General features: G+C 36.7%; 1 protein-coding gene across 5 annotated transcripts in view; it reads left to right on the top strand.

The window, feature by feature from the left end:
* Positions 1-26295, top strand: part of LOC126470020 (LIM domain and actin-binding protein 1) — a 230581-nt gene that overhangs the window by 149015 nt on the left and 55271 nt on the right. For all 5 annotated transcript variants that reach the window (XM_050097500.1, XM_050097501.1, XM_050097499.1 and 2 more), the window contains 4 exons: positions 303-465; positions 6431-6625; positions 19740-19827; positions 24818-25040. In XM_050097500.1, coding sequence (XP_049953457.1) covers positions 303-465; positions 6431-6625; positions 19740-19827; positions 24818-25040 — 669 coding nt within the window. The remainder of the gene's footprint in view (positions 1-302; positions 466-6430; positions 6626-19739; positions 19828-24817; positions 25041-26295) is intronic.

The following is a 26295-nucleotide window of genomic DNA, read 5'->3' as shown; positions in this document are numbered from 1 at the left end:
AATGCAATATTGTTTTGAAAAAAAAAAAAAAAAAAAAAAAAGGAAACAGGAGGACTCCATAATTCATGTAATACTGAATTGTATTTGCACATAAATAATCTTCTACATGAAGATTTAAATTAAAAGTTATTTTTCATTATACCTATTACCTATAGATAATGTAATATGCTATAATATTTAGTTTTGTACGTGCTCATTAAATACTGCAGTTATTACTTTCTTCCATCAAATTGTAAATTCAAATTGTCAATTCATGCCATGTACAGAAAACATAATAACATTTTTTTTTTGTCTCTTGCAAGCTTCTGATAAGCCTGATCTTGGACTGGAAGAGCTTGCTGCTTTAAACCTGAAGTCCAGATACCAAGTTTTTGAGAGATCTGAATCTGAATCAAATGAAATTGAACGTTCTCCAAGCAATGTGAGTGTGAAGAGATCTCCAAGCATTTTGAGCAAACTGGCAAGGTATGTTTATTATATTATATAATTTTTTGAGAATATGAAGGTTACCCTTAGTTGAAAATCCAGAAATTTCCATAATTTTATGGAAAAGATAATTCCACAAACATTAAATTGCACCTTACGATAACAAATATTGTGTTTCTTTCTCTAGAAAACTATACTTTATGTTTGAAGTTTTGTGACTCCAGTTTTGTGTGTGTGTGTGTGTGTGTGTGTGTGTGTGTGTGTTTGTGTTTGTGTTTGTGTGTGTGTGTGTGTGTGTGTGTGTGTGTTTGTATGTATCTTTTTTAAGCAGAATATAAATGAATAATAATAGTTTTCTGTGACAGTAATACTTTTTCTTTTGTTTTAAACAGTTGACTTCCATCATAGATATGTTTTAAAAGGCATATTTTGTTTCTCTTCTGCTTCCTCTCATTCATTCTGTATGCCGCATATAACTAACTGTTATTTTTGGATTTGGATGTTGAGAACTGTTTTGTATTTTTGTTCATTATTGTCTCTGTCAGTCTCTTAAAATTAATAGGTATTCAACATAGTTTAACATCCATAGAATGAATTTGATGGTGAGTTTTCACAAAAACCTTCTTTGATTCACTGTCTGAAAATAATGAGATACATTCAGTTTTCTCTTTTTCTTCTACTTCATTTATTTTGTTGTTTAATAGGCCATTAGTAAGTACCCTCACAACTTCAAATCCATGTAATAATCGCTTTGAAACCCCAAGGGCACTCCTGAAACACACACACACACACACACACACACACACACACACACACACACACACACAACACACAAACACAAACACACACTTATTCTCCCTGCTTCCTCTTTCTTTCCATAAAAATCACATTTTTCTGTACAAAAGAGCTGGTAAATTTTGTGTGTGACATTGTAATACTGGCTGTTTACAGGCCACCAGTAGAGATGATGCCACTTTCAAATTATTGGCCACCAAATTCAAAGATTAATTCCTTACAGTGGCAGCAAACTTTGCGCCTACTAATAAAGAACCAAATGATGGTTCTTGTAGAATACTAAAATCTTGTGCTGACTTGACTGCATTACCCTGAAGTGATCTTTTGTGATTAATCAATGACTCCGGACATATTTCCTTATGGACTTAAATATTCTGTAGTAACATCCATCTATAAAACTGGACATAAGCAAAAGAGCTCTAATTACAGACCTATGTCACACTTTCCATTCTTTTCAAAAGGGTTAAAAAAAGTGACCTATGATAGAATACTCTCTCATCTAACTGAGCAGAACTCATTAACTCCTTCTCTTTTTGGTTCTTGTAAAGTATTCTCCATAGAGAAAGCCTAAAAGGCCTCACAAATGAACTTCTAGCAGAGACAAACAAGGAAAATTATGCTGTTGATATATTTTGTGATCTTGTCAAAGCCTTCAGATACATGGATCCTAAAATTATACTTGGCAAACTGAAGTGATATGGCATTAATCACATCTCTGTTGCATGGATAGAATCTTACCTTAACAGAAAACAGAAGGTCTGTCATCCTGACATTCACCATGTAAATGGTGGGAATATCTGCCAAAACACGGGTGGCAGGGTGTCCATCCAGCGGCACAGCTGGGTACAGCAATGGTGCTGCCAGTGTGCTTAGCATTGATGCAGCTGGCGATGCCACAGACTTTGATGCTGAAACAGGCTTGATTTCCATCTTTGAAATTGCTGTGAGCAGTAGTGGGTGGGATGGCTGTGACACAGGCATGCAAGGTTTGACCTCCATTGAAGAGTCGACCATTGACATATGGATCCGAATGTCAGGCACAGGCAAAGGCTGCTCAGGAGCAGCAGGTAACATGTCAAAATGAAATTGATTTTGTCACTGTCAATGGGTGCTTATTTTGCCACAAACCATATACTGAGCTAGGCCAGATGTCTTAAGTGATGATGCCAGAGTCCCATTTCTGGGGATTGTTATATACATGATAAAAAGTTGTCATTCATGTGAAACTTCACTGCAAAGTTTGCATCTGAAGCAAAGTGCCAAGGGTGAAATATACAAAGCAAAGAGCAATGACAATGACTATGTAACAGTTCCACTGACAAAGTGTCAGGAAAACACATAGTGTGAAATGTGCCGAGAAACAATGAGTTTTTCCATCAATGTGAAACATTAAGTTTAGGTGTCTGAGTCTGGAAAGTGCAAACAGAATGCCTGGCTGCACTGTTTGATAGAGGATAGAACGGAACTGTCCGTATATGTTAAATCCCATTTTGTTGGCAAAATTGTTGGAATTCAAATGAGGAAAACTGCAGAAAATGATTGTTTGAAGCAAGCGTGCTAAACAAAAGACAAAAGTGGGTGCTTTTTAGTGCTAGTTCAGGTTGTTGAATTCATGGGAACGATAAAAGGGTATTTACTGTAGGCATTGACAATAATTAGCCACCAGGTGTTCCAAAAAGGAGTGGCAAGATCAGTATTAATTTGTCGCCAAGAACCACCAGATGGAATCAGTTGAAAACTTCTTGGTGCAAAATGTGAAGTGAGCACCATTGTAGCTCATGCAATTTATGATCAGGAACATATTTCACTAGATGAAGGAGTGCAGTTAAAGGCCTATGATCAGTCATGAGAAAAAATTTCTGGCATGCTTATGTTGATGAAATTTTGTGAGGCCATATATGGTGACTAAGGTTCCTTTTCCAGCTTACTGTAGTTGTCTTGGACCTTGTTCAATGTTTTAGGTGTGAATGCTGTGTGGTGTTCAGTGTTTCCAACATTGTTAGATAAAACCATCCCAATTCCATGTGAAGATGCATCAACTGCAAGCACTGATGGTCTGTGCATATCATAATGAATAGGACAAGAGTGAGTGAGCAATGCATTTTTCAACTTCTGAAATGATTGTTCACATTCCCCAGTCCATTGGAAAGGAAAATTTTTGTGTCAGAGGTAATGAAAAAGAGCAGCAATTTGTGCTATGTTTGAAATCAATTTAATGAAGTAAATAACTTTTCCTAGAACAGCTTGTAGTGTACAAACATTTTTAGGGAAAAGTAATTTCCAGATGGCCTCTAAGTGCTTAGTTGAGGGATTAGTACCATAGGCATCAATGACATGTCCCAAATATTCAGTTTCTGAAGTGAAGAATGAATATTTCTACAGATGCCCCTGAGTCCTGCATTGGTTAAAACACGAAAAAGATAATTTTAGAGATGCTGTTCTGGTGTTTGTCTGGACACAATGATGCATCCACATAATTTGAATAGGATGGAACTTTTGGCATCACATGTTTGAGAAAATGTGGAAACAACACAGGAGCCGATGCACTTTGAAAGCAAAGGTGGTGGAACTGCCAAAATCCAAAGTGTGTATTGATCACTAGAAATTTCTTTGTTTCATTATCCAGCAGAAATTGAGGGTAAGCATCTGCTAAATCAGTTCTGGCAGAGAATCATCATCCTGCTAGGCAATCCATAACCTCCACAATACAGAGTAGTGGCAAAGAATCAATAACTGTCTGAGCATGTTTCTTTAAGGTCTGTGGGAAGTCAGATTGCTCCATTTGATTTTCAGGTGATGATGAGAGGAGTTGCCCACTGGCTTGCAGAAAAGTGTTACAAGACACCAGATTTTTCCTATCTGTTGAGTTCAGAAGTGACTTCATCATGAATAGTGTTATGTACTAAAAGTGCATAGTAAAAAATTGGTTGAGCATTGTCTTTGAACTTGAAAATTCTTTGTGTGTTCCAGTGCACCATTAAATGTAGTTATTAGTCACACAGCTGCTGAATACTGACATGGAAACTTGAGAAGTGATAACAAGCACATTATCTTGAATATCCAGATCAACTGAATCAAAAGCATCCACAACAAAATTTTTGTGACTAGACCATGATTGACCCACCATGACTGTCACTGATGTGCTTATCCTGAGAACAAGAAACTTTAACCATTGTAGGCTTCATGATGCAGATGTGATTTCTGTAGTGTAGGGTGACCTAATTGCCTGTATGTATTTTGATTAATTAATGTAACTAAGCACCAACATCTAACTGAAATGGCATGGTTTAATTGCAAATCTGTAAAGATATGAACAGTTTGTGACTAGTCCACTGAATATGACTGTCAGTTCCAAATTTTGTATAACTGCCTTCATCTTAATTGTGACTGACTGACATTGTGGTGTTCGTCCATTTGAGGAGAGCTGATGCGACTGAGCAAAGTTTTCCTTCCCCTCACCCCCCTCCCCCCTCTCTCGCACTCTCTCGCTCTCTCTCTCTCTCTTTCTCTGTCTCTCTCTCTCTCTCTCTCTCTCTGTGTGTGTGTGTAGCATTGCGATTCTTGCACTTGCATTTATTGTTATTGTGAGTGTTGCCAGGAGAAGTGGGTGGATCTTGGAATGTGAGATCATATTGATTTCCATTATCTCAAGTTAAAGACTTATGTGGGACAGGAATTACATATATATATATATATATATATATATATATATATATATATATATATATATATATATATATATATATATTTTTTTTTTTTTTTTTTTTTTTTTTTTTTCCAAGTACACTTGCTGTGTGTGCCCTGACTTGTGGCAGTGTCATCATTGCATTTTGTGGAAGAAGCAATATATGAAGCTGTGCATTACACAATACTTAACACAAGATTTCAGAACATGTGAATTTGTAGATGAACAGGCTGGTTGCCTCATGTGCTGTGTGTGACACTGTTTGTGGCTGTTGTCACCATGAAACATGGAGAACGGCACCTGCTCAGAACTGTCCATGGTCAGTGTTGAAGCAACAGGCACAATTAAGTCTAGTTCTATGAAGTCTTGCACTTCCTGAGATTCATTCACTTTCATTACATCAGTGAGAACAGTTTGTGATGCAATATCTCACTTCATATTCTATTACCACTCAGATTCAGAATCACTGCACTGCAAAGCTCTTCATCTTCAGTAGAAGCTCCACAAGTGCAGTTAAATCTACAATTTCTCTTCATGCCCTTGGGGTCTGTGATCCAATCCTTGTAAGTTTAATTGTTATGATGACATGCATGAAAAAATTTGAAATGAGCAGCAGCTACAGGAATATGAGCATCAAAAAATTCATCTAATTTCCAAACAACTTTCTCATAGGGTAGGGTGTGGGGCTCAAACTGGATGAACAGCTTATAACATAGCCTGAAAATTGACACTCCTACCCAAGAAAAAAGGATAGGACATTGTGAATCACCTGATATTTGGTATCCTGAGAAGTGCTGCTCAAGTTGAAGCTTGTACTCCATCCAATCCCCGTGTTTTGCATCAAAGGAACAGAAGAAAGGAGGCAGCACTGGGCCTGCAGAATTTGTGCATCAGTCACTGTCGGCAACAGGCTTGCTGTGCATACTACAGTTGGGTAAAAATATAGCCTGACGATTAGTAGCATCATGCACTGTTCATTTTAATCTCACTGAGATTCCAATATCTGAAAGAACTTGGTGAGCAGTATCTTAAGAAGACACACTGATGGATACAATGATACAAAGTGAATGGAAACAATAGTGGCATCCTATGGTGGCATCCATAGCAACAGCCATAGGAATGCAATGAACCCTATAGCTAATGTGACTTATGGTGATAACTGTGGGTGGCTCATGTAAGAGCTGCGTCTTCATCCACGAACTGGGCAGCACACAGTGCACTATGTATGGTTGACATAGATACTGTTGATACAGCACTTCACATGTTAAAAGAGATTTATATCGAAGTATACAAATATCAAAAGAAAATTGTCTTGATTATTTTTAGTGATGTGTGCCACATCCAAGGAGTGGGAAGTTTCCTGACCAGTAGAAGAGAGATTTCATCCATCCTGTTTCTATGTGTCTTATGCAAATGTAATATGTAAGGTACCAGAACACTGCATACTGCTTCAACCATTAGAGACATTGTGTTTGCATGACCAACTAATTCAATGTCAACCTAATTATTTACGTTTACTTGCAGATTTCAGTCAAAAGGAATGGACATTGGCGTCACAGATGATTCATTAAATGGTGTTCCATATGAGGAATCTTCAAGTTCCAGTGAGGAGGAAGAAGAAGAATCAGGAAAGGAAGGCACCAAAGATTTGATTCGTGCAAGTAGGAAGCAGAGAGAGAGACCTGTTAGTTTTAGTAAAATGGGAGACATAAAATGCAGGTAAATATTGTGGGCTCATTGCTGACAATATTAACAGCAGTTGTTTCATGTAAGTTTAGGTATTTTCTGTTGCAATTTTAATGTGGACCATTATCCCAGGTAAGACAACAACTTGTTTGATTCACATTCAAGTTAAATAAATACTATTGGTTGCTTACAGAACATCATGTGAACATTCTTATTATAATATGTATTTATAGCAGTATAATTCATTCTATTTTTGATGAAATCTGGAATAAAAGTTAAAATGTATGTGGTGTTAATGTGCAGGTGGACTGAAGTTTTAATTTAATAACCCAAGAGTCATATAATTATCAAAATAATTATGATACATTATTCTACCTTCTAAGAGCACAATGTGACATCAAAACCTGATTTTAATAGTTATTTCTACTTCTTCCAGAAGCTTATAGTGAGAATATAGATATAATAGAAACTAAACCACATTTGGGATTGAACTGTGGCCTTCCACTCCAAGAACATGCTTTATCTGTCACCATCTCGTATATTACGATACCAATGGCAAATAAATCTGTATTTCAAAAAGCAGTTGGTTGAGTCTGACAGAAGCAATGAATTAATGATGGAGCATATGGATTGAGACTTCAAACTGAACTTTTAAGTTTGAATTAACTGGCAGTCCTGCTGAGGTGAAAAAATGGCTGCACAGGACAGTGAGACAAGTAACTTACTGTATTTGAAGCAGTTAAAAGTTATAAAATATCAACACTTCAACATTAAAATTTAAATAGTATTAGGCTTCTAAAGCTTCCTCAAAAAATAAAGAAAAGAAGTGTGACAGTGTGTTACATAGAACAGCATGTAAAAATACGAAAGTAGAGCAAATAGACAATCAAACTGAGAAGATTAACAGTTCATTTGGGAAGGTAGAATAACACAATTGAATAGTACACAGGAAATGATGTTTATTCACAAAAAATTCTTAATGATTGTGGTAAGGGTATCTGTAAAACAGCCTTTGTGATTACTCATAAATTAATGAGACCACATTTCGGGAAGGAGCTTATCTTGCGAAACAGCACCAATATCTTGCTGTGACAGCAAACGGACCCATTTGAAACAGGATAAAAGAGTAGCATCTACTTACCAATTTCTCAGACATAAACAACTGAAAAAGGAAGTGTAGAGTGAATATGTGCTGCAAGTAAACAACAGCTGTTGTCAGTCAATTTACATCATCGAGCTGGTAATCAAAATGTTGATCACAATGTAACTCACTCTTTCTTTAGTGAGTGGCAAGTTTAAAAAAATATTAATGTAGGCCATATTCATAGCTTGTATTACAATTTTGGATAGTATTATTCTGTTTGAACTGTGATGGATTATTTAGATAAAAATTCATTAGATAAGATATATATTGTGAAACTGATCTATTACTCTTTAAAGAGATATCTGCAAGATGATCGTGAAAGAGCATCACAAATTATTACACAATGCCTTTGCATAATGAGAACTTTACTTCTAAAAGATGAGTGTCTGCAATATTTTCATACACTATTTGGTCAAAAGTATATGGACAGCTATTAGTGGACACTAACCAGGGGTGTTTGCACCTTTCACATTTATGATAGGTTGAAGTCTGCTGGGGACAATTTCAGTGAGGCATCTAAATGTCTGTGCATGAATGACAGCCCATTCTTCCTCAAGAGCCAAAACAAGAGAAGGTAGTGATGTTGGAAACTGGGGTTTGGAGTGAAATCATGATTCTAATTAATATTCCATTGGGTTCAGGTCAGGACTCTTGGCAGGCCAGTCCATTTCTGGAATGCAAACCATTGCCTCACAGACACTGCTTTATGATAGGATGTATAGTCATGCTGAAGCAATCAGTTATCATGTTGAACTATTGCACTGCTATATGCTGTACACAGTGCTGTGAAATGTGTGCAATAAGGGGTCCACAACCTAACCACAGTAAACGCCCCATTCTGAAACACCACTAAAAATGATGGCAGTTGATGCTCTTCAGGCATTCATCAACCCCAAATCCTTATATTGGTTTGCCATAGGTTTAGAGTGATTCATTACTCCAGATTGCTAATTTCCAGTCACCCACTGCCATTGGTGTTGCTCTTTACACCATCTCAAGCATTGTTTAACATTGGCTATAGAGGTGTGAGGATTATGAGGGGCTGTTCGACTATAGGCTGTTTTGCTATGTTAAAAATATGGTTTTAATTATTGTTATTCAGAGTGATATAAGATTTAAATTGCATTTACAGTCAATCTTCATACAAAATTCTCTTATTTCTGTGTAATTAAACCTTAAAAAATCATTAAATATTAAGATTTGATCATGTGATCAAAAACACTCTGTTATTGGCTGACACATTGGAAAATGCATTTATAACAGTAGAAAGAATTATGTGAATGCTGATAGTGGAAATCTTATGAAAATTGATGCGTTTATGCTCTACTCATTTAGACCAGCTATATGTACAAGGATAGACATTCTTTTCCCTGCTCCCTGCAACATCATTAAACCCACTCAGAACTAAGGAACTGTGGAACATTTGTAAATGGCTCTGTATTTTAAATATAAATTGTCCACTATTGGTCATGAAACACAATCCAAAGCACAGTAAAATTATTCTTGGCAAATGTTAATGCTGAATTCTGCTCTAAAAGATACTTAGCAGATGGAGGGCAAGAAGCATGGACTCTGTGATGCAACATACGGCACTTGTAACAATGGAGTAGAAGAACTCAGGTTCGAATCCTGGGAGGATCATAAATTTTTAAAAGTTTTATATGAAATATGAGAATAGCGTTAGCAAGAACTCATTTTAGCAGTTGTTTCGATGGTGGAGTGTATTGTATGTAGCTTCACATTAATCATAGTCTGAGAAATGAACAACTTTGCTTGCAAACAATTACCTTTTATGGAAAGTATTGCTACTAATGAAGACATCACCATGCTTCCACAGTACAATGAGGTGTAGGAGAATAACTTTTGTTGAGAAATATAAAGCGTTTACAACATGCAGCTAACGTAAGGGCTGTGTTGTTTGGCTCAAATGGCTCTGAGCACTATGCGACTTAACTTCTGAGGTCATCAGTCGCCTAGAACTTAGAACTAATTAAACCTAACTAACCTAAGGACATCACACACATCCATGCCCGAGGCAGGATTCGAACCTGCGACCGTAGCTGTCGCTCGGCTCCGGACTGTAGCGCCTAGAACCGCACGGCCACTCCGGCCGGCACTGCTGTGTTGTTTGTGAGTGTAAACTAATATCGGTGTCTGAAGCAGACATAACTTCATCTTATGTAAGATGATTAAACTTCAAAAGATGAATCAATAAGGATGCTATCTGGACAGTATGAAGATAACAAATACAATGTTTCTAATAAAGTAAAAAGTGTGTGGTCACATTAACTAGAAAATATTGCTTTTGAACATAACGTGTGTGATCAGCTTTTGCAAATGTAAGCGCATGTAAATGTGAAGGAAAACATAATAATACTCTGTTCCTAATCGGTGCAGTGAAGTTTTGTAATTGTGATTTGACTTTCATATGAAAGTACTGTTGATTTGTTTTATAAAAGTTAAAATACTGGTGCATGGCAAATTCGAACCAAGGACCTCTGCATGTCATTTTTCACTATTTGATAGTCCACCACTCAACCAACTGAGGTACCAATGATGTGCGAAAGAAGTGGCTATAATAATAATTTTTACTAACAGTGTAATTTTGTCGAGTGATGTTATCCTTCTTTGTGAAAGTGGGAAAATGCATCTTGGAGGTAAATTAATCTTTACTTCAGAGTTCAAGACATTTTTAATTAAGTAAGAGAACTTAGGCATCAATGTGGTGGCATTTTGCCTGTGCAGTGCAACAAATTTTTACGCATCTTCTCATTCTCTGAAATGCTCGAAAACAATTTTTCAAGAGTTTTATGGATGTGTTTGTACATCTTCTGAAACGTTAATTCCAAAACAAAACATCTCTAAGAATAAGCTTTATGGCAGTAGAAGCTGCAAGCTAGTCAGTGACATCACAGTCATCACATGACTTGAATGGAGCATTTAGCAGGCTTTCAAATTATTTAAATTTAATTTCTGTTTTTATAAAAGAATACTGAAATTCAAGAAGGAAAAAGTGTGTTATGAGCATAAAATAACATAATTAACCATTTAAGGCAGTTTCCAAAAAAAACAGTCAAATAGCCTACTGTAACCCATTCTTCTTAACTCCATAGGCACAGTCATTGTGCTAGCTGGACTTTGCAACTCATGAGTGACTCGTTCCACTGATTTCGTATGATTTTTTATAACCATCCTCCATAATCCTTGATGGTCCCTGTCCATCAGTACATCAGGTCTTCTGGTCTTGGGTTAGCTGTGGTTGATCCTTAGTGTTACCATTTCACTATCAGATTACACTTCACAGTGACAGAACTACCTTGTCAGTTTCACCTACCTACAAAAATGTCTCTGAATTATATATTTGAAATATCTTTCCGTTCTGTTGCTATAAAAATTTCCACTGAGTTCCATACACACATTAGGTTTTCAATGTTTTCTGGAAGTTAACATTTCTCATAATTTTTTCTGACTTTCACATTTACATTTGCTTTTTTAGCTAAAATAGATTTGGCATTACTGACATAAAAAATTCATTATTACTGAATTAAAAACATAACACAACAAATTTTCTCATAAAGTTTTAGTCAACTTTGGCTTGCATCCCCTTATACTCTACTAGTATCTATTTCCACTCAAAAATTCCTGTTAATGGCATACTACATGTTTATGTATACTTGAAGATAGTGGAGGATGATTGTCTTTTTCTTCTTATGAAATAAGGACAGACTAATCAGAGAAGAGAGTGACACCAGAAAATAAGAATGAAATCACACAGCTCAGTGAGGCATTACTCGCAACATAATGTATTCACTAAAGAGCAGAGAACCTCGTACCTATTCATTGTCTGCAGTTACAGTGCCCCCTCTTTCCCCTCTAGGTTTGCGTCATTGTGTCAAATTCCACATCTACTTTTCAAAACTTCTGACATTCCACTGCAAAACACAACAAAACTACCGAACATTTGATATTTTCAACAACAATTCCTTTAACCGTTGCAAGCACACTAAAGTTTATTTTACACCTACCTTGAAAAATACCTTCTGTACATTGCACTGAAAATCACTTTTTGCAAACTGTATTTCTGTGTCAACTTCAAACAATTTGGACATAGCTGCTGCTGGTAACTTAGCAACAGGCTTCTTTAATTTAGCAACTTGCACCTTCTTTACCCTTTCATATTTCATGTTAACATTACTTACATTAACTTTTACTAATTACTTCTCATGTACCTTAGTATTACATTGCCTTTCAAATTGACACTCATTCTCACTGTCACCTACTTTGTCAGAAGTTCATTCATTAATTGTGCATACCCTGTTTCAACATCATCAGAAGTATCAATATTTACAGCAACAACCTTCTGCTCAATCCCCAGATCTCAAATATCAACACAATTTGATTGATTTGCCTCATAAATAAGTTCAGTATGATCATTACAAGAACAGAACTCAATTACTCCTGACTTATCCTGACAAGAATTAACAAATTCGACTTCCATCTCCTTATTACATAATTTTTCTATCTCATCTTCACTATCTCACAGATTTTGAATCCAAGTGTCCAGTGATGATCCCCTGTTCATACACTTTTCATCTACCCTATTTTTGAAACATTTTTTCACTGAGTCTGTCTTCTTGTCCAAATGTGATTTTAAGCTAATAATTTCATCCTTAAAAATTCTTTTTAGCTCCTGAACTTAACATTTTTTTTCAAATTATGTTCCAAAAATATTTTTTTACTAATTAAAAACTTCCTGTAATGAATGAAATTACCTACAGACATATAAAGACAGCTTTTAAGGGTCAAAATAACGAGTTACAAAATTTTGGAGATAACCAGTAATAAAATCCTGAGTAAATTCGCACAGTGGACTTTGACTAAAATATCCTGAAACTTGAAGACATTTTGTAGTTTCTGTGTAGCTGTGAAGTCTGACCATGTATTTCACAGTAGTTTCCTGTGAAAATAAATCTTGAAGGAGCTGGAGGGAACACAGTGGATGCATTTATCTCATACCACTGGTGAGTAATTGGTACTAAGCTGACAAAATGTCATCACTTTCAGTCTCTACAGAAGTAACATCTCATTCTTCTTCACTTTCTGAGCCACTTTTTCAGTGTCAAACTCAAAATCACTACATCCATCCTGTTTTGAAAGCATTGCCTAAACAACAATACAGGAGAGAGTCTGAAAGCATGCATTTTGTTGCTGAGTATCCAAAGCTGCACACAGTAAAAATGATATCTGGTGGCAACCACCTCAACCAAAACTATGACAGCCAGGCCAAAAATGTAGTACCAGATGCTCTGTAGCAGCTAACACTGAACTATCAGTGCTTAAGTGGATATAAGCAGGATTTTATTTTTCCGGTCTTTTCTTAAGTCACCTGAGTATTCTCTGAATTTTAAGTTTATGTCAGAATAATAGAAATGAGACAACTTGGGATTTTTATTCATTTCTACCCTTAAACTACTGATGTTACTCTTATTACACATATTCTCATTCATTAATTCCATCAACTGTGTCTTTAAGTTCTCATTTACTGATCCTGTCTTCACCTCTTACTTTCTTCACACAATTCCTTTTCAATTACTCTTGATCTATCCTGTTAACTCTTCACATTACAGTAATAAGCAAGTAAATTGACAGGGTGAATTGACATTTTGTCTATAACTTTATTGTCATTTACTTCAACATATACAGCTGAATCTAGCCCTTATCTAAGCCCAATTCACCATAAAATTCACTTTGACTTACAACAACTTTTTCCTCTATCAATTTTAGCCCTTCTTCCCTGTATTCATATATACTGTAATTGAAAGATTCACTTTTGATTTTTCTACCCATTCCTCAACATAAACACATCACTTTTCTCTTTGTCATTGATGTTGACCAGATAGTACACCATACCTTGTAACAAAAAATACTTCAACCTGTTGTTTGTTAATGCCCTCTGAATGCCAGTTGCCTGTCAAGTTTGTCATCTGCTAGATAGCTCATTTATCTGCCAGTGCTGACGTGAAAGTTATAGATGCATTCCATGCTGATAGGCTGCTTTCCTCAGAATATAGCACTGTGGGACCTCATCCTCACATTGGCTGAAGATTTTGCATCCAATATGGTAGTGTTTGTGTACTTTTTAGACTGCATAGTCCCATGGTTAGCCTTGTTATTAGTACTATCTGCATTGTCCTATATATACTGCTGCCACAAAAGTGCCACACAGATTGTTTGTCTGTTCTTCACCAGCACTGATATTCACACTTAACTCATCCCATTGTTTTCCTACCATTAACATCAGTGTATACAATTTTCCCATTTATCCTCAATCACAGTTACACAGTCTGTAGATTTTGTCACACTTCACTGTTATGGTACATTTCTTTATTACATGCTAATGTTCTTTGCCACAGTGTTCATCAGTTTGTAACTTTTGCCACAGGTCACTGTCTTTTAACCATGTGAGTTCTTTAACAAAATGTTTCTACTGCAATGTGCTGCTCACCCGTGCCATCAAATGGAACATTTCCCTACATGGCTCTTGGCAGTCTCAAAGTTCTTTATAGAGTGACTACAGCTGAAAATAGTACTCAGATGTTGTTCAATTGATGGACACTACAGAGTTTATGCTTTTTAAATGGTCTCTTCCACGTTTATTACCACCCTAAATCTTGCAATGACTGGTTCAGTTGTATGCCACTCTGATTACACAGGTAGTGAAACTCTAATATCTCCCCACTTTATTCTTTGAACAATACAGTTCCAGTGACAGAACAGCACTTAAGCTCAGTCCTTGTACTGAGCAGTGGTATGAAAACACAAGTAGCGGTACACTTAGAAAAACTGTTCATATTATCAGGTTAATGGACCAACACTTAAATGCCTCACAGTGTTGATTTAGCATTTAAAAAGCATTTGACTGTCTCTGTCTAAAGTTTTGACATGAGATGTTACACCTTTAACAGGCAATCATAATCTTTCTTGTGCACTGTATCTATAGAGGTGTTAGCAATATCACTGTTAGGTGTGGATTTTCACAGATAGGTTGCACATAGATGTTTTGTGGTTGCTAGTGCCTCTGGGACTTTAAGCTACATAGATTTTATGTGTGTGACTAATGGTAGCAGACTTTGCTATGTGATGTTACATACATGAATGCTAACAGTTGACTGAAGAGTCTGGGTATGCTCAACTATTTAAATACTGGTGTGAAGATATTTCTTGATTTTAGAAACAATATAATGTTTTGAAAAATGACTAGGTTGTATTTTACCACCTTGAATGGCTGTATGCTAAGTAAGTAATGAGTTTTATGAAATATATTACAGGTTAGTACATCAAAAAGTTTGGAGAACAATAATATGCATTCATGTTTGGAATACCCTAATTACAAATATGGATTCCATCTTGAAAGTTATTTTACATTATCATAAGTTATGCAAAATCTTAATCAGTGGCTTAATGAAGTATTCCATCCTGTTAATAAAAGATTCTATAAAGATTATGTGAAAGAACTTGCTCCCCTTCCAGCAGTAATTTACCATAGACTGCTTGAGCAGTCAAAGGTACCTAATAGCTGGGAAAAGGCACAGATCATTCCTGTTTTTAAGAAGGAGCATAAGACAGATCTACACAATTATAGACCTATATCATTGATGTCAATCTATTGTAGAACTATGGAACATGTTTTATGTTAAAGAATTATGACATTCTTGGAAAATGATGAACAGCTCCTCTACAAAAATCAACATGGCTTCCACAAACAGAGACCCTGTGAAACTCACCTTGCTCTGTTCCTCCATGAGATCCATAGTGCAGTGGACTATGGAGCTCAGGCTGATGCCATGTTCCTTGATTTCAGTAAGGCATTTGACACCATCTCACATTGCCATTTAAGGAAAAAAATATGAGCTTATGGAGTATCAGAGCAGACCTGTGATTGGATTCAAGACTTTCTTGCAGACAGAACTCAACATGTTGCTCTTAATGGAACTAAATTGACAGATGAAAAGATAATATCCGGAGTACCACGGGGATGTGTGATAGGACCATTGCTGTTCACAATATATATAAATGATCTAGTAGAAAGTGTCAGATTCTCTTTAATGCTATTCACAGATGATGCAGTTGCTTATACCAAAATAGCCACATCATAAGATAGTAAGAATTTGCAGAATGACCTGCAGAGAACTGATGAATGGCACAGACTCTGGCTGTTGACCCTGAATTTAAATAAATGTAACATATTGCACATACATAGGAAAAGAAATCCACTACTGTACAGCTACACTATTGATGACAAACAGTTGGAGACAGTGTCTGCCGTAAAATATCTGGGCCTAACTATCCAGAGCAACCTTAAGTGGAATAACCATATAAAGCAGATAGTGGAAAAGCAGACACAACACCCAGATTGATTGGAAAAATCTTAAGGAAATGTAATTCATCCATGAAAGAAGTGGCTTATAAGGTGATTGATTGCCCGATTCTTGAGTATTGTTCATCTACCTGGGATCCCTACCAGAGAGGACTGATAGAGAAGATAGAGGAGATCCAACGAAGAGTGGTGCATTTTGTCACAGGATCATTTAGCTGGTAAGAGAGTGTTACGGAGATGCTAAACAAACTCTACTGGCAGATGTTACAAGAGAGACATTGTGCACCACAGAGAGATTTACTATTGAAATTTCAGGACAGCACTTTTCAGGAGGAGTCAGACAACGTATTACTTCCCCCCACATACATCTTGCATATTGAGCACGAGGAGAAGATTCGAGAAAAGACGTTGTGCACCACAGAGAGATTTACTATTGAAATTTCAGGACAGCACTTTTCAGGAGGAGTCAGACAACATATTACTTCCCCCCACATACATCTCGCATATTGAGCACGAGGAGAAGATTCGAGAAATTAGAGCCAATACAGAGCCTTACCGACAATCATTCTTCCCATGCACTATTCACGACTGGAACAGGGTTGGAGGGATCAGATAGTGGTACTGAAAGTATCCTCTGCCTCACACCATTAGGTGGCTTGTGGAGTATGATGTAGATTATTTCATAAGTTAATTACGTCCAGGTAATTTAAAATATGCTATTAAAGAGTTGAACTGCCAGCTTTTCAATGATATATGTTACTTTATTCAAATATGCTGATTACCTCACTAGATATTGCAGATGATGAGCTTATGAGTATTAACTTCAGTTAGTTGTATTTTTCAATTAACAGACTTCTCACAAAAACTAAGTTCACTGATGTAATCAGCTCATTCAAAATAGTAATCTGGATAATAAAATTAAGTCTAATTTAGCATAATTACTGACCTGAAATATTTATGTTTATGTTATTATATATTATGTAGGCGACTGTGTGAAAGGTGAATAATACTCAGAAAAAAAATAGTTATTTAAGAAGCATAGAAACAAAATGGATGGAGAGTTTATACCTTGCTGTGTCACATCATCACCAATGGTTGACTTGGGCAGCTTGAAAAGAGTTGAAATGTCCCTGATGGACTTGTTATTTGGGTGACATCAAATGAGTCAAGGGTGCCCATGCCCAGGGGCAGGGGTGTACCTCCCCCCCCCCCCCCCCCCCCCAATCCCCCAATACCCCATCAACTTTTTCACAGGTTCGAAACTATATCTTTTTTATGGCTGCTTAGGAGTATATTCATCTTCCAAAATATTAAATATACTCCAGACCCACAAGTTCTAGCCTTCCCCCCCCCCCCCCCATCATACTATTGTATGGGTGCTCTTGCAATGGGTAGTCCACATTCAAAGTCACTGAGCTTCCTGACTAGTCCATTCTGCTGTTACTGCTTCTCTACAAACAACAGAATACTCCCTACCTTCTTTTGTATTGGGTAGGGGGGTGGGGGGGGGGGGGGGGGGGGGAAGAAGGGGAGGGTTTACAATTCTGCATTATGTAGGGATATGTGGACACTTTTGATCAGGTAGTGCAAGTGTGACCTATCATTCATATTTAATTATTAATATGTTAACTTATTTTTTCTTTGAGACTTTACATGACACCTAGTGAAAAATTATTGCATCTAGCTGCTTAATAAACTTGTGGATATGGTTTTATTTTTGTTTAATTCTTACCTAGATGTACAATAACAATTACTGACACATGGACAAGTAATCAGTCTTTTTTTGGTTTTTATTGTGTTCATTTACATGTCGTACTCCATACATCCCTTTATGAAGAATGATCTTAGGATTGTTCAGTGAAGATACATCACCACTGAGATGCAGTTATAAAAAAATTCTTCTGCAGAATTAAATAATAATTATTGTTAAAGGTGTTGGCCATACTACCATTCCCTTATTACATGGCATACTCTATTTATATTTACTTAAGTAGACTGCAAATTAACGTCATGTCTTGTATGGAAATAGATTATTATTCACTATACAGAAGAGACAATGAGCATCAGCCAGACGTAAGCAAAGGATGATTACCAGCTGAGCTCTAGACCATATTCCTGCTTCTGATAACTAACAAAACATGCAAACACTCAGTGTTTACACACTCAGCAACTTATTGTCTCTGCACTAGGTATTTCGTTTAAAACTAGGTATTTTGTTTAAAACCATGACTGGTTTTGGCTCCCAATGCCTTTGTGTAGTGGTAGATATCAAACATCCAGAGAGGACACAAGACAAGTGGCAGGATGCCCTCTCAGGATGCCTGACATATACCACTAGATAATGGCCTTGGGGATTAAACTGGTCATGGTTTTAAATAAAAAGAAAAGTGCAACTGGTGGGGATATTTTCATCAAAACCACAACAAAGTTGCAGAATTGGCACCAAGTTGTTCCGCATGCTGGACAAGAAATTAGGTTATTAATGTCAGCCACATTCAGCTAAGTAGCATTGTTGATAACTTGATGGTTCTGTTGGTCCATAGTCACAGGTGGTGGTGACCACTTTGACGAATAGATAATTGGTTCATGGTCATACCCATGTGCAATGCTATACAGTGTAAGCAGCACTGTTGGTGGACCACATGACTGATTTCACATGTAGACCTGCCTGATGGAGTAGGAAGTATTGTAACCAGAACGAAATAGGAGAAGGCAAGCAGATATATGGAACAGGACTTGTGCTTGGTTCTGCTGCAGAGACATGACTCATGGGGTTTGGAGCAGGAGTAGCATAGGAAAGACCAAGGCTCTTATATCGGATAGTTGGGCAGTTGAATACCACTTTGAGTAGGGTGGGAAGGATAGTGAGGAAAATGGTGGAAATCTTGGCAGAAAAAATATTTTAATGGTTCCAGTTTTGGGTGGTGAAAGGGGTGCTCCTTTGTGGCTGCTCAACAGTGGGGGAAGGGAACAGAGAGAATTTTGAAGGTGGTGGGGTGACAGAGGCAGAAAGTGGGGAGGAACCAGGACCAGAGTTAGGAGGAGAATAGGGGACAGTGGAGATTTAAGCCAGGAAAATGTGGAATGAAAGGATGTTTTGCAGGGACAGTTTCCATTTGTGCAATCCAGAGAAGCTGGTTTTCTGTGTGTGAGGATTATGATTGCAGTTTGTTTAGTTATAAGTCTATGCAGTAGTTTTGGTAGAGTTAATATGTAGTGTGCCTGCTTTTGTAGCTGTATTATTCTGTAGTTCTCAGTTTTTAATTTACCTGTGTTCAGATAAAAATAAATGCCATAGAGGGCAATGTGTATAAAATGGGTACAAAATTACATTTAAGGTATTCACATGGAATATACATGTTACAATTAACATCAAACAAAGTGATAGACTATAGAAAGCAAAAGTATACAGGGAAAGAGTGGTTTAGTGTCAGTGTAAATATGAAATAAGTGTTTCTCAGTTTGATATCAAAACCTTACAGCTTTTATAGCTATAACTAATAAATTAGTAGACAGTGTATTCCTAAATGTAACTATCACCATTTATTTACCTGTTGTTCACCATTGTTAATTCACTGGTTGTATAGTAAATTTAACTGATGCAATGTGATTCCATACTTTGGCAGGTGGGAAACTGGGCATACTACAAAAAAGGAAGAAATGCGTGAGGAGAGAAAGCAGGAAATACAGAACATACGGTCAAGACTTTTTATGGTAATATTATTATCTATTAAAAATATATTTCTCTTTCATATGTAATTGTAAATCAATAGTTTGTTTCATCTAGTAGCGACTGTGTGTGGTTATTTTTTAAAAAAATGCAGGGAGCATATGTTGGATTAATCATAAATTTGTAGTTAATTCTGTGTTCTGTGGATCATTTTCATGATAAATGTATGCTGCTGAATATGTCAGTTAGCAAAAGACTTTCAAAAAGTATTTTAAAATGGTTGGAACATCTTTAATCAAATATAAATAATTAAGGACTTACAATGACAATACAACAAATAATTGAGGTTCTGAGTTGTCGACTGTCAAATAGCTATATTTCAGGTGAATCCTTTTTCAGAGCTGTAGAGTACACATTCACACACCCACATACACCTGGAGACCTACAATGTTGCAGCTGACTACATAGTACCACCACTGCATCTCGACTGGGGTAATGTGTTGCAAGGGGAGAAAGGAGGTGAGGAGTGGGAGGGAGGGTTGGAGAAGGGTGATTGGCAGTGGGGAGAGAAAGGCAACAGGCTAACAGGCAGGGAATGTGGTGCTGGGTAGCTCACTCTGGCCACAGGCTGGTGGAATTGTGCAAAGTGCACAGTGTGCTTTGTCTTTGTTATGTAAACAACTTCGGTCTTATCTTAGTCTCTTAGTTTTGACAAACTGCCTATTGGCTTCTGTATCTGGTTCCTCAGCTGATGTTCATCTGATGATTTTACTGACGTTTTGCCGGCACGAGTGGCTGGCATTGTCAAAGCTTCACCCTCCATTGCTTCACCACCAGCAATGGAGGGTGAAGCTCTGACAATGCCAGCCACTCTTGCTGGCAAAACATCAGTAAAATCATCAGACAAACGTCGGCTGAAGAACCCAAGAGAGAAGCCAATAGGAAGTTTGTCAACAAGTGGCCATGAAAACCTAAATAATTTCTCTTAGTTTTGATATGTAAACACACAGTGGTGAGTTGTGAAAAGCTGTCTTGATGTAAATAAGTGACAAAAAAGGCAAAGAAGTGTGTTTTCAGTCATCAATAATGAAGTCAACTTAGGACAAAGATGGAAACATTTATCAAATATAAGTAAAAAGTATTTTGTTTGCAATTATATTTTCCTGATATTAATTAAGTGGTGCAAGAATGGTAAATATTAATACCTAAAAGGCATAGTACCTTGTAATTTTGCTGCATACTGATATGGAAAAAAGTTATTCCATCCTGTCTCCTGTAGAGCAGAATAAGATGCTCTGGCGAGAGGACGAGAGGGAGTAAAATGTAGTGAGGGAGTGCTTTGGACAGGTCTTGCACCTGTGTCTTCAACAGGGGTGTGAACCATGTAGCAAAGGGTTGAGAGTAGGTGCAACATAAGGTTAGACTACGATAAAGTGTACATTGGGTGGGTGGTGGAATACCACCTTGGGAGTGGTGGGACAGATTGTGGATATGATGTTCCTGATTTCCAAGAAAAATAAGTATTCAAAATCCCATTGAAGAATACATTTAAACTGTGCCAGTGTGCAATGATACTAAGTAACTAGGGGGTGCGCCTTTGCAGTTGATTAGTGGGGATGGACAGAGAATCAGAGCTATGTGAGGATATGGCATGATAAATTTGTTTGCAAGCTATTACTAGGGGGAGAGGGATTGAGATCCATCTGTGAAGGCTTTAGTAAGATCATCAGCATATTGGGCAAGGAATTGCTCGTCACTGTAGACTCTGGTAAAGATTTTCTAGTGTAGAAGGGACTGCAGCTTTCAAAATGGGTAATGGGCTTGATATGGACAGAGGTTTGTATGGAGCCATTGGAGAGGTGGAGATCAACACCCATTAAGTTGGTACAGTAGGCTGAGGAGGAATAGGTAGAGCATGTGGGAGAAAAAATGAGGATGGGAAGGAATGGAGTAGAATGTCTTGGCTCTGGGTCCAGATCATCAAGATATAATCCATGACTCTAAACCAGACAAAGTGTTGGGGTTTTGGGTAGCTAGGAACATTTCCTCTAGATGTGTCATAAAGAGATTTACATAAGAGAGTGCCATTGCAGGTGTTTATGGCCATGCTGCAAATTTGTTTGTATATCTTTCCTGAAGTAGTCATGTGAAAGCATGTAGTTTGTCCAGTTATAAGGAATGATGTGGTGTTTTTGAAGTTGGTAGGATGCTGGGAGAGGTAATATTTGATACTGATAAGGCAATGGGTGTGAAGAACTTTGGTTTAGATTAAATTAGATTTAGATGTGTATGGATGTGGTGTTAACAGTGTTGAGTAGGGATGTAAATATTAATAGTGTTGGGATGGTTGAGAGACTATGGAGAAAATGGTTCATGTCTTTCATTTGGGTAGCTAGGCTGTGGGAAATGATCAACAAGTGCCAAGGTTCTATCCATGGGAGTGCAGTAGCCAGCTACAATGGGAAACCTAGTATTATGAGACATGTATAGGGGGTGGTTGGGGTGAGGAGGGAGTCAGATTAAGGGGAGACATTCTGAGATGGGAATGTATGGGATAGGAATCACTGTGGCAGGTCTGGTGGGTAGAAAAGTCAGACAGTTGGTGGATGCATTCTGTCAGGTAAGCACTGTGATTCATCACAACAGTGGTGGAACACTTTTCTTCAGGGAGGATGACAAAATCAGCATCTTTCATAATGTTTGATGTCAACAAGACATTAAACCCTAATCTTTCAACCCTAAAGGTTGTTGATGGCTTTTCTTTTCCTCATCGAGAGGTTTGTGTCCTTGGGAAAGGACCTAGGAAAGAAGAATGAGGCCAGGCCAAGCTGGAGACATGGAGGGAAGGATTCCTGCAAGGTAACCAGGGGCTGGTTAGGTGGGAGTGAGGTAAGGTTATGGTTGGATGAAGGTATGACCTAAGAGGTGCAAGATTCAAGGACAAATTTTTATTGCCTTTAGTTGGAGTGTTTTGTAGCAAAAAAAGATTTCCATTTTAGGAATCTGGAGAAGCAGAGTAGATCAGTAACAAGTCCTGTATGATTAAGCTTGGTTGTGGTGCTGAAAGTGAGGCTGTTGGATAGGACAGAATCTTCTGTAGGATTGAGGGTTTTGCTCTGCAGGTTTACAACAGCAATTTGTTTGTTTGGGATGTGTTTTATGTGTGCTCTACAGCTCTGAAGGAGGAGTCATCCAAAAGCTAGCAACATTCTGAGTCTTTTTTATGTGCATGTCAATGACTCAGAGCATCAATTATTCTGAGGTGTTACATGTACTCTTAAAATTGTTTATAAATAACATTTTGATTTTCAACTTATTAAAAAAAAGTAATCTGCAATTAATTCACGTTATAGAAGTAGCTTGCTATGGCTGCTTCTGCCTGTTAATGTATAACATGACTTATTCTGCTTCCCTGAAGACCCTGCTGCAAAATAGGATGAATTGATGAATGAATGAATGAATGAATGAAAGGAAGTTCACATTCTTTCCATAAAATTCTGCACTCAGAATTTTGCATCTGCCTTTCTTGTGATGGAAGTTATTTGAAATTACTCTGTTAGATCTGTTTCTTGATCTTTCTCTTTTTTAAGGTCTTTATTAATGTTTATGAATTGATACTCCGTTTTGTTCATGTACCTACATAACTGTGAATAACAATTTTTTTTATATTTCAGATTCAAATAACTTCATAGTGGCTTTAAAATGGACAAATTATGTTATATCTGTTTTATATTTTGTGTATCCAGCTTCAACATTTGTTTTTTTGCTAGTATTTAGATTATTACAAGAGCATGCTGAAAAGTAAAGAGTCCAAATTTTGTATGTGAAAACTCTTAAAGGCAATTAAATAAAATAAATGTTATTAACATTCTACATCTTTATTCTTCATGTCTACATATTTATTTCTATCACCTAGGCAATTAACACATTTCTCCCAACAAACTGTTGATACCATCACTGTAAAATGTTTCACTTTCTTGACAGAGTCACATCCTCACCTCTGCTTGAACTGCTTTATTACTGTCAAAGTGATGTCCTTGAAGGTGTTATTTAAGTTTTGGAAAGAGATGAAAATCGGATTGGGCCATGTCGGGACTGTATAGAGGATGATCGATCACAGTGAATCCGAGGTGTCAGATTGTTGAAGATGTCGTAGCACTCATGTGGTCTGGCATTTTCATGCTCAAGGAGAGGGGCTCCATGTGTGGACGTTTTGTGTGGTTTGCACAAACTCTTCAAATTTGAATCTCGATTGCAGCACACTTTTTCTCATGCACTCACATGGTCATGTTGCACACCGCTGCATTACACGCCCGAATGGCAGAGGGCTGCAAATATGTGTACATAAAGAATAAAGATGTAGAATGTGAATGAAGTTTGATGTATTTAAATAGCTTTAAGAGTTTTTTACATAAAAAATTCAGAGGCATTACTTTTCAGCATGCTGTCATATAATTCTGCCCAGTCCTGTAGGTGTTAAGTAATTGATGTTCATGGTGCACTCACTTTAACAAGAAAATCTATTTCACTCTCTATTCCTCAAAAAATAAATAACTAACATATTAATTTAGGTGTACAAAATTGTCTGTAAATAGGTCATTGGCATATTGAAAAAATGTTACCATAAGTAACAGAAACATTTTTTTAGATGTGTGCAGAGACTGAGTTAACAATTAAGATGTATCAACTATTTTCACTTTTCTTTACTAAATTAGATAGCACAGTGGTAAATGGCAGGGCTCTTGCTCTTGAGGAATGTACAAGTCTAGTCTAATCATCCTAATTTTCAACTTCTTTGATTTCCTTAAATTACTCATAAAGGCACTGAAATAATTCCCTCAAAAAAGTTATAACAGATTCCTCTCTTCAGATATGTCCAACTGGGCTAGTACTCCAATTGCTTAAATCCCATAGCCATTCCATTGTCAAACTAAATTAAGAAAAAGTTAAGATATAGAAAATTATTTTTAATGCTTTTTCAGTAGTTACCTCAGTAAAGTGTAAAAATATATAAAATTATCACATTTCATTTAGGGAAAACAAGGAAAAATGAAAGAAATGTATGAACAAGCTGTAATGGAAAGTGAACGCAGTACCCAGAAGAAAGGTGTTGACATATGTTCTGAGAGGGCAAAGAGCCTTAAAGAAAAATTTGAACGTGGTGAAGTTGTACCTGATGATGAAGAGGAGGACATAACTGCAAGAGAAGAGCAACACAAGAAAGCAAAAGAACAAGAACTGAGTTTAGTAGAAGCAGGTATATTTATACATCAATTTCTTCATAAAGAAATCTATCACCATGACATACAATCTATAAAATACAAATTTTCTGTACCCACTTGCAAAAGAATATTTTCCAGTTCATACACAAAGAGAATATTATTCAGGAAACAATATTGCCATTTCCTGAAAATTTGTCACTGTTGTGTGTAATTTGTTGTTTGTTATTTTATTGACACACTCTTTAATAAGTCTGTGTTGCATCATCAAAATACTTACGTAAAAAGAAACAGCATTGAACACTTAATGTAACTGGAAGAGTCTGTATGCAACAGTAGTTTATTTGTGTGCTCTTTTCATTGATGATATTTGTTATATCTTGCTATTATGTGGAATGAGTCAGTTGGTTTATGAATATAATACATTTTCCTCAGTGAAACTGATCAGTTACGTGATTAACTTTTATGCTAATCCTAATCTACATTGCATTTTAGTCACTGGACCTTTTCAGAAATAAATTTGTGAAGTAGAAGTAGTTATCAAACAAAACTGAATTAAATTTGTTTCCAATTTCTTTTTTGCTATCTGTTATTAGCTACCTCGAATTCTTAAGGGAAATGGTCAGACATTTTAATGGCTGAATACTTTGGCCCCTGGTGTGTAAGAGTAGCATTAAATTGTGGGTAGTAGATGTCATTTTCATACCTAATTCTGTACTTATTATTCTACAAAAATTTTCAAATTTTACCAGTTCTTAAAACAAATTCCGTTATCAAGTAAATGTACTGTGAAGCTTTTTCTTAAACAGTTGGGTACATGATGTTTGAGGATGTACACTATCAGTGTCCTAACATTGTACTTCCATACAACAAATATTTTGTCTTTGGGCTTGGGCTGGTTCAAAATAACTGTTCCATCTGACATTTTAATCAAAGTTTGCAGAGAAAATTAACTTTCACCATGAAAATCAACAGTTGATCATCCAGGTTCATTTCTCACCAGGCTCTATTGCCATTGGTAATGTTATATCTTTCTGTATCTACAAAGAATTTATCAATCTGTGTTCTTTCTAAGTTAAATGATACACAGTTTAAACCAAACAGTAGTTTTTTATTTTTTTGAAGATTTGTTTTATTATTTCATATGCTAGGTTTAGTAATGAAAACTGCATTGTAAACAAAGAAAACTTTTCTGCTTTATCTGCATAAGAAGGAAGATAACTTATGTAATGTCCACCTCCATACTTTAGTGTTCAACATGTACGACTGTCATGCTGAGGACCTTGGTTCAAT

The sequence above is a fragment of the Schistocerca serialis genome, chromosome 3, assembly GCF_023864345.2.
Source record: "Schistocerca serialis cubense isolate TAMUIC-IGC-003099 chromosome 3, iqSchSeri2.2, whole genome shotgun sequence".
Taxonomy (NCBI): domain Eukaryota; kingdom Metazoa; phylum Arthropoda; class Insecta; order Orthoptera; family Acrididae; genus Schistocerca; species Schistocerca serialis.
Note: the sequence above shows the minus strand (reverse complement) of the source record. Positions and strands in the feature narration are given on the sequence as shown.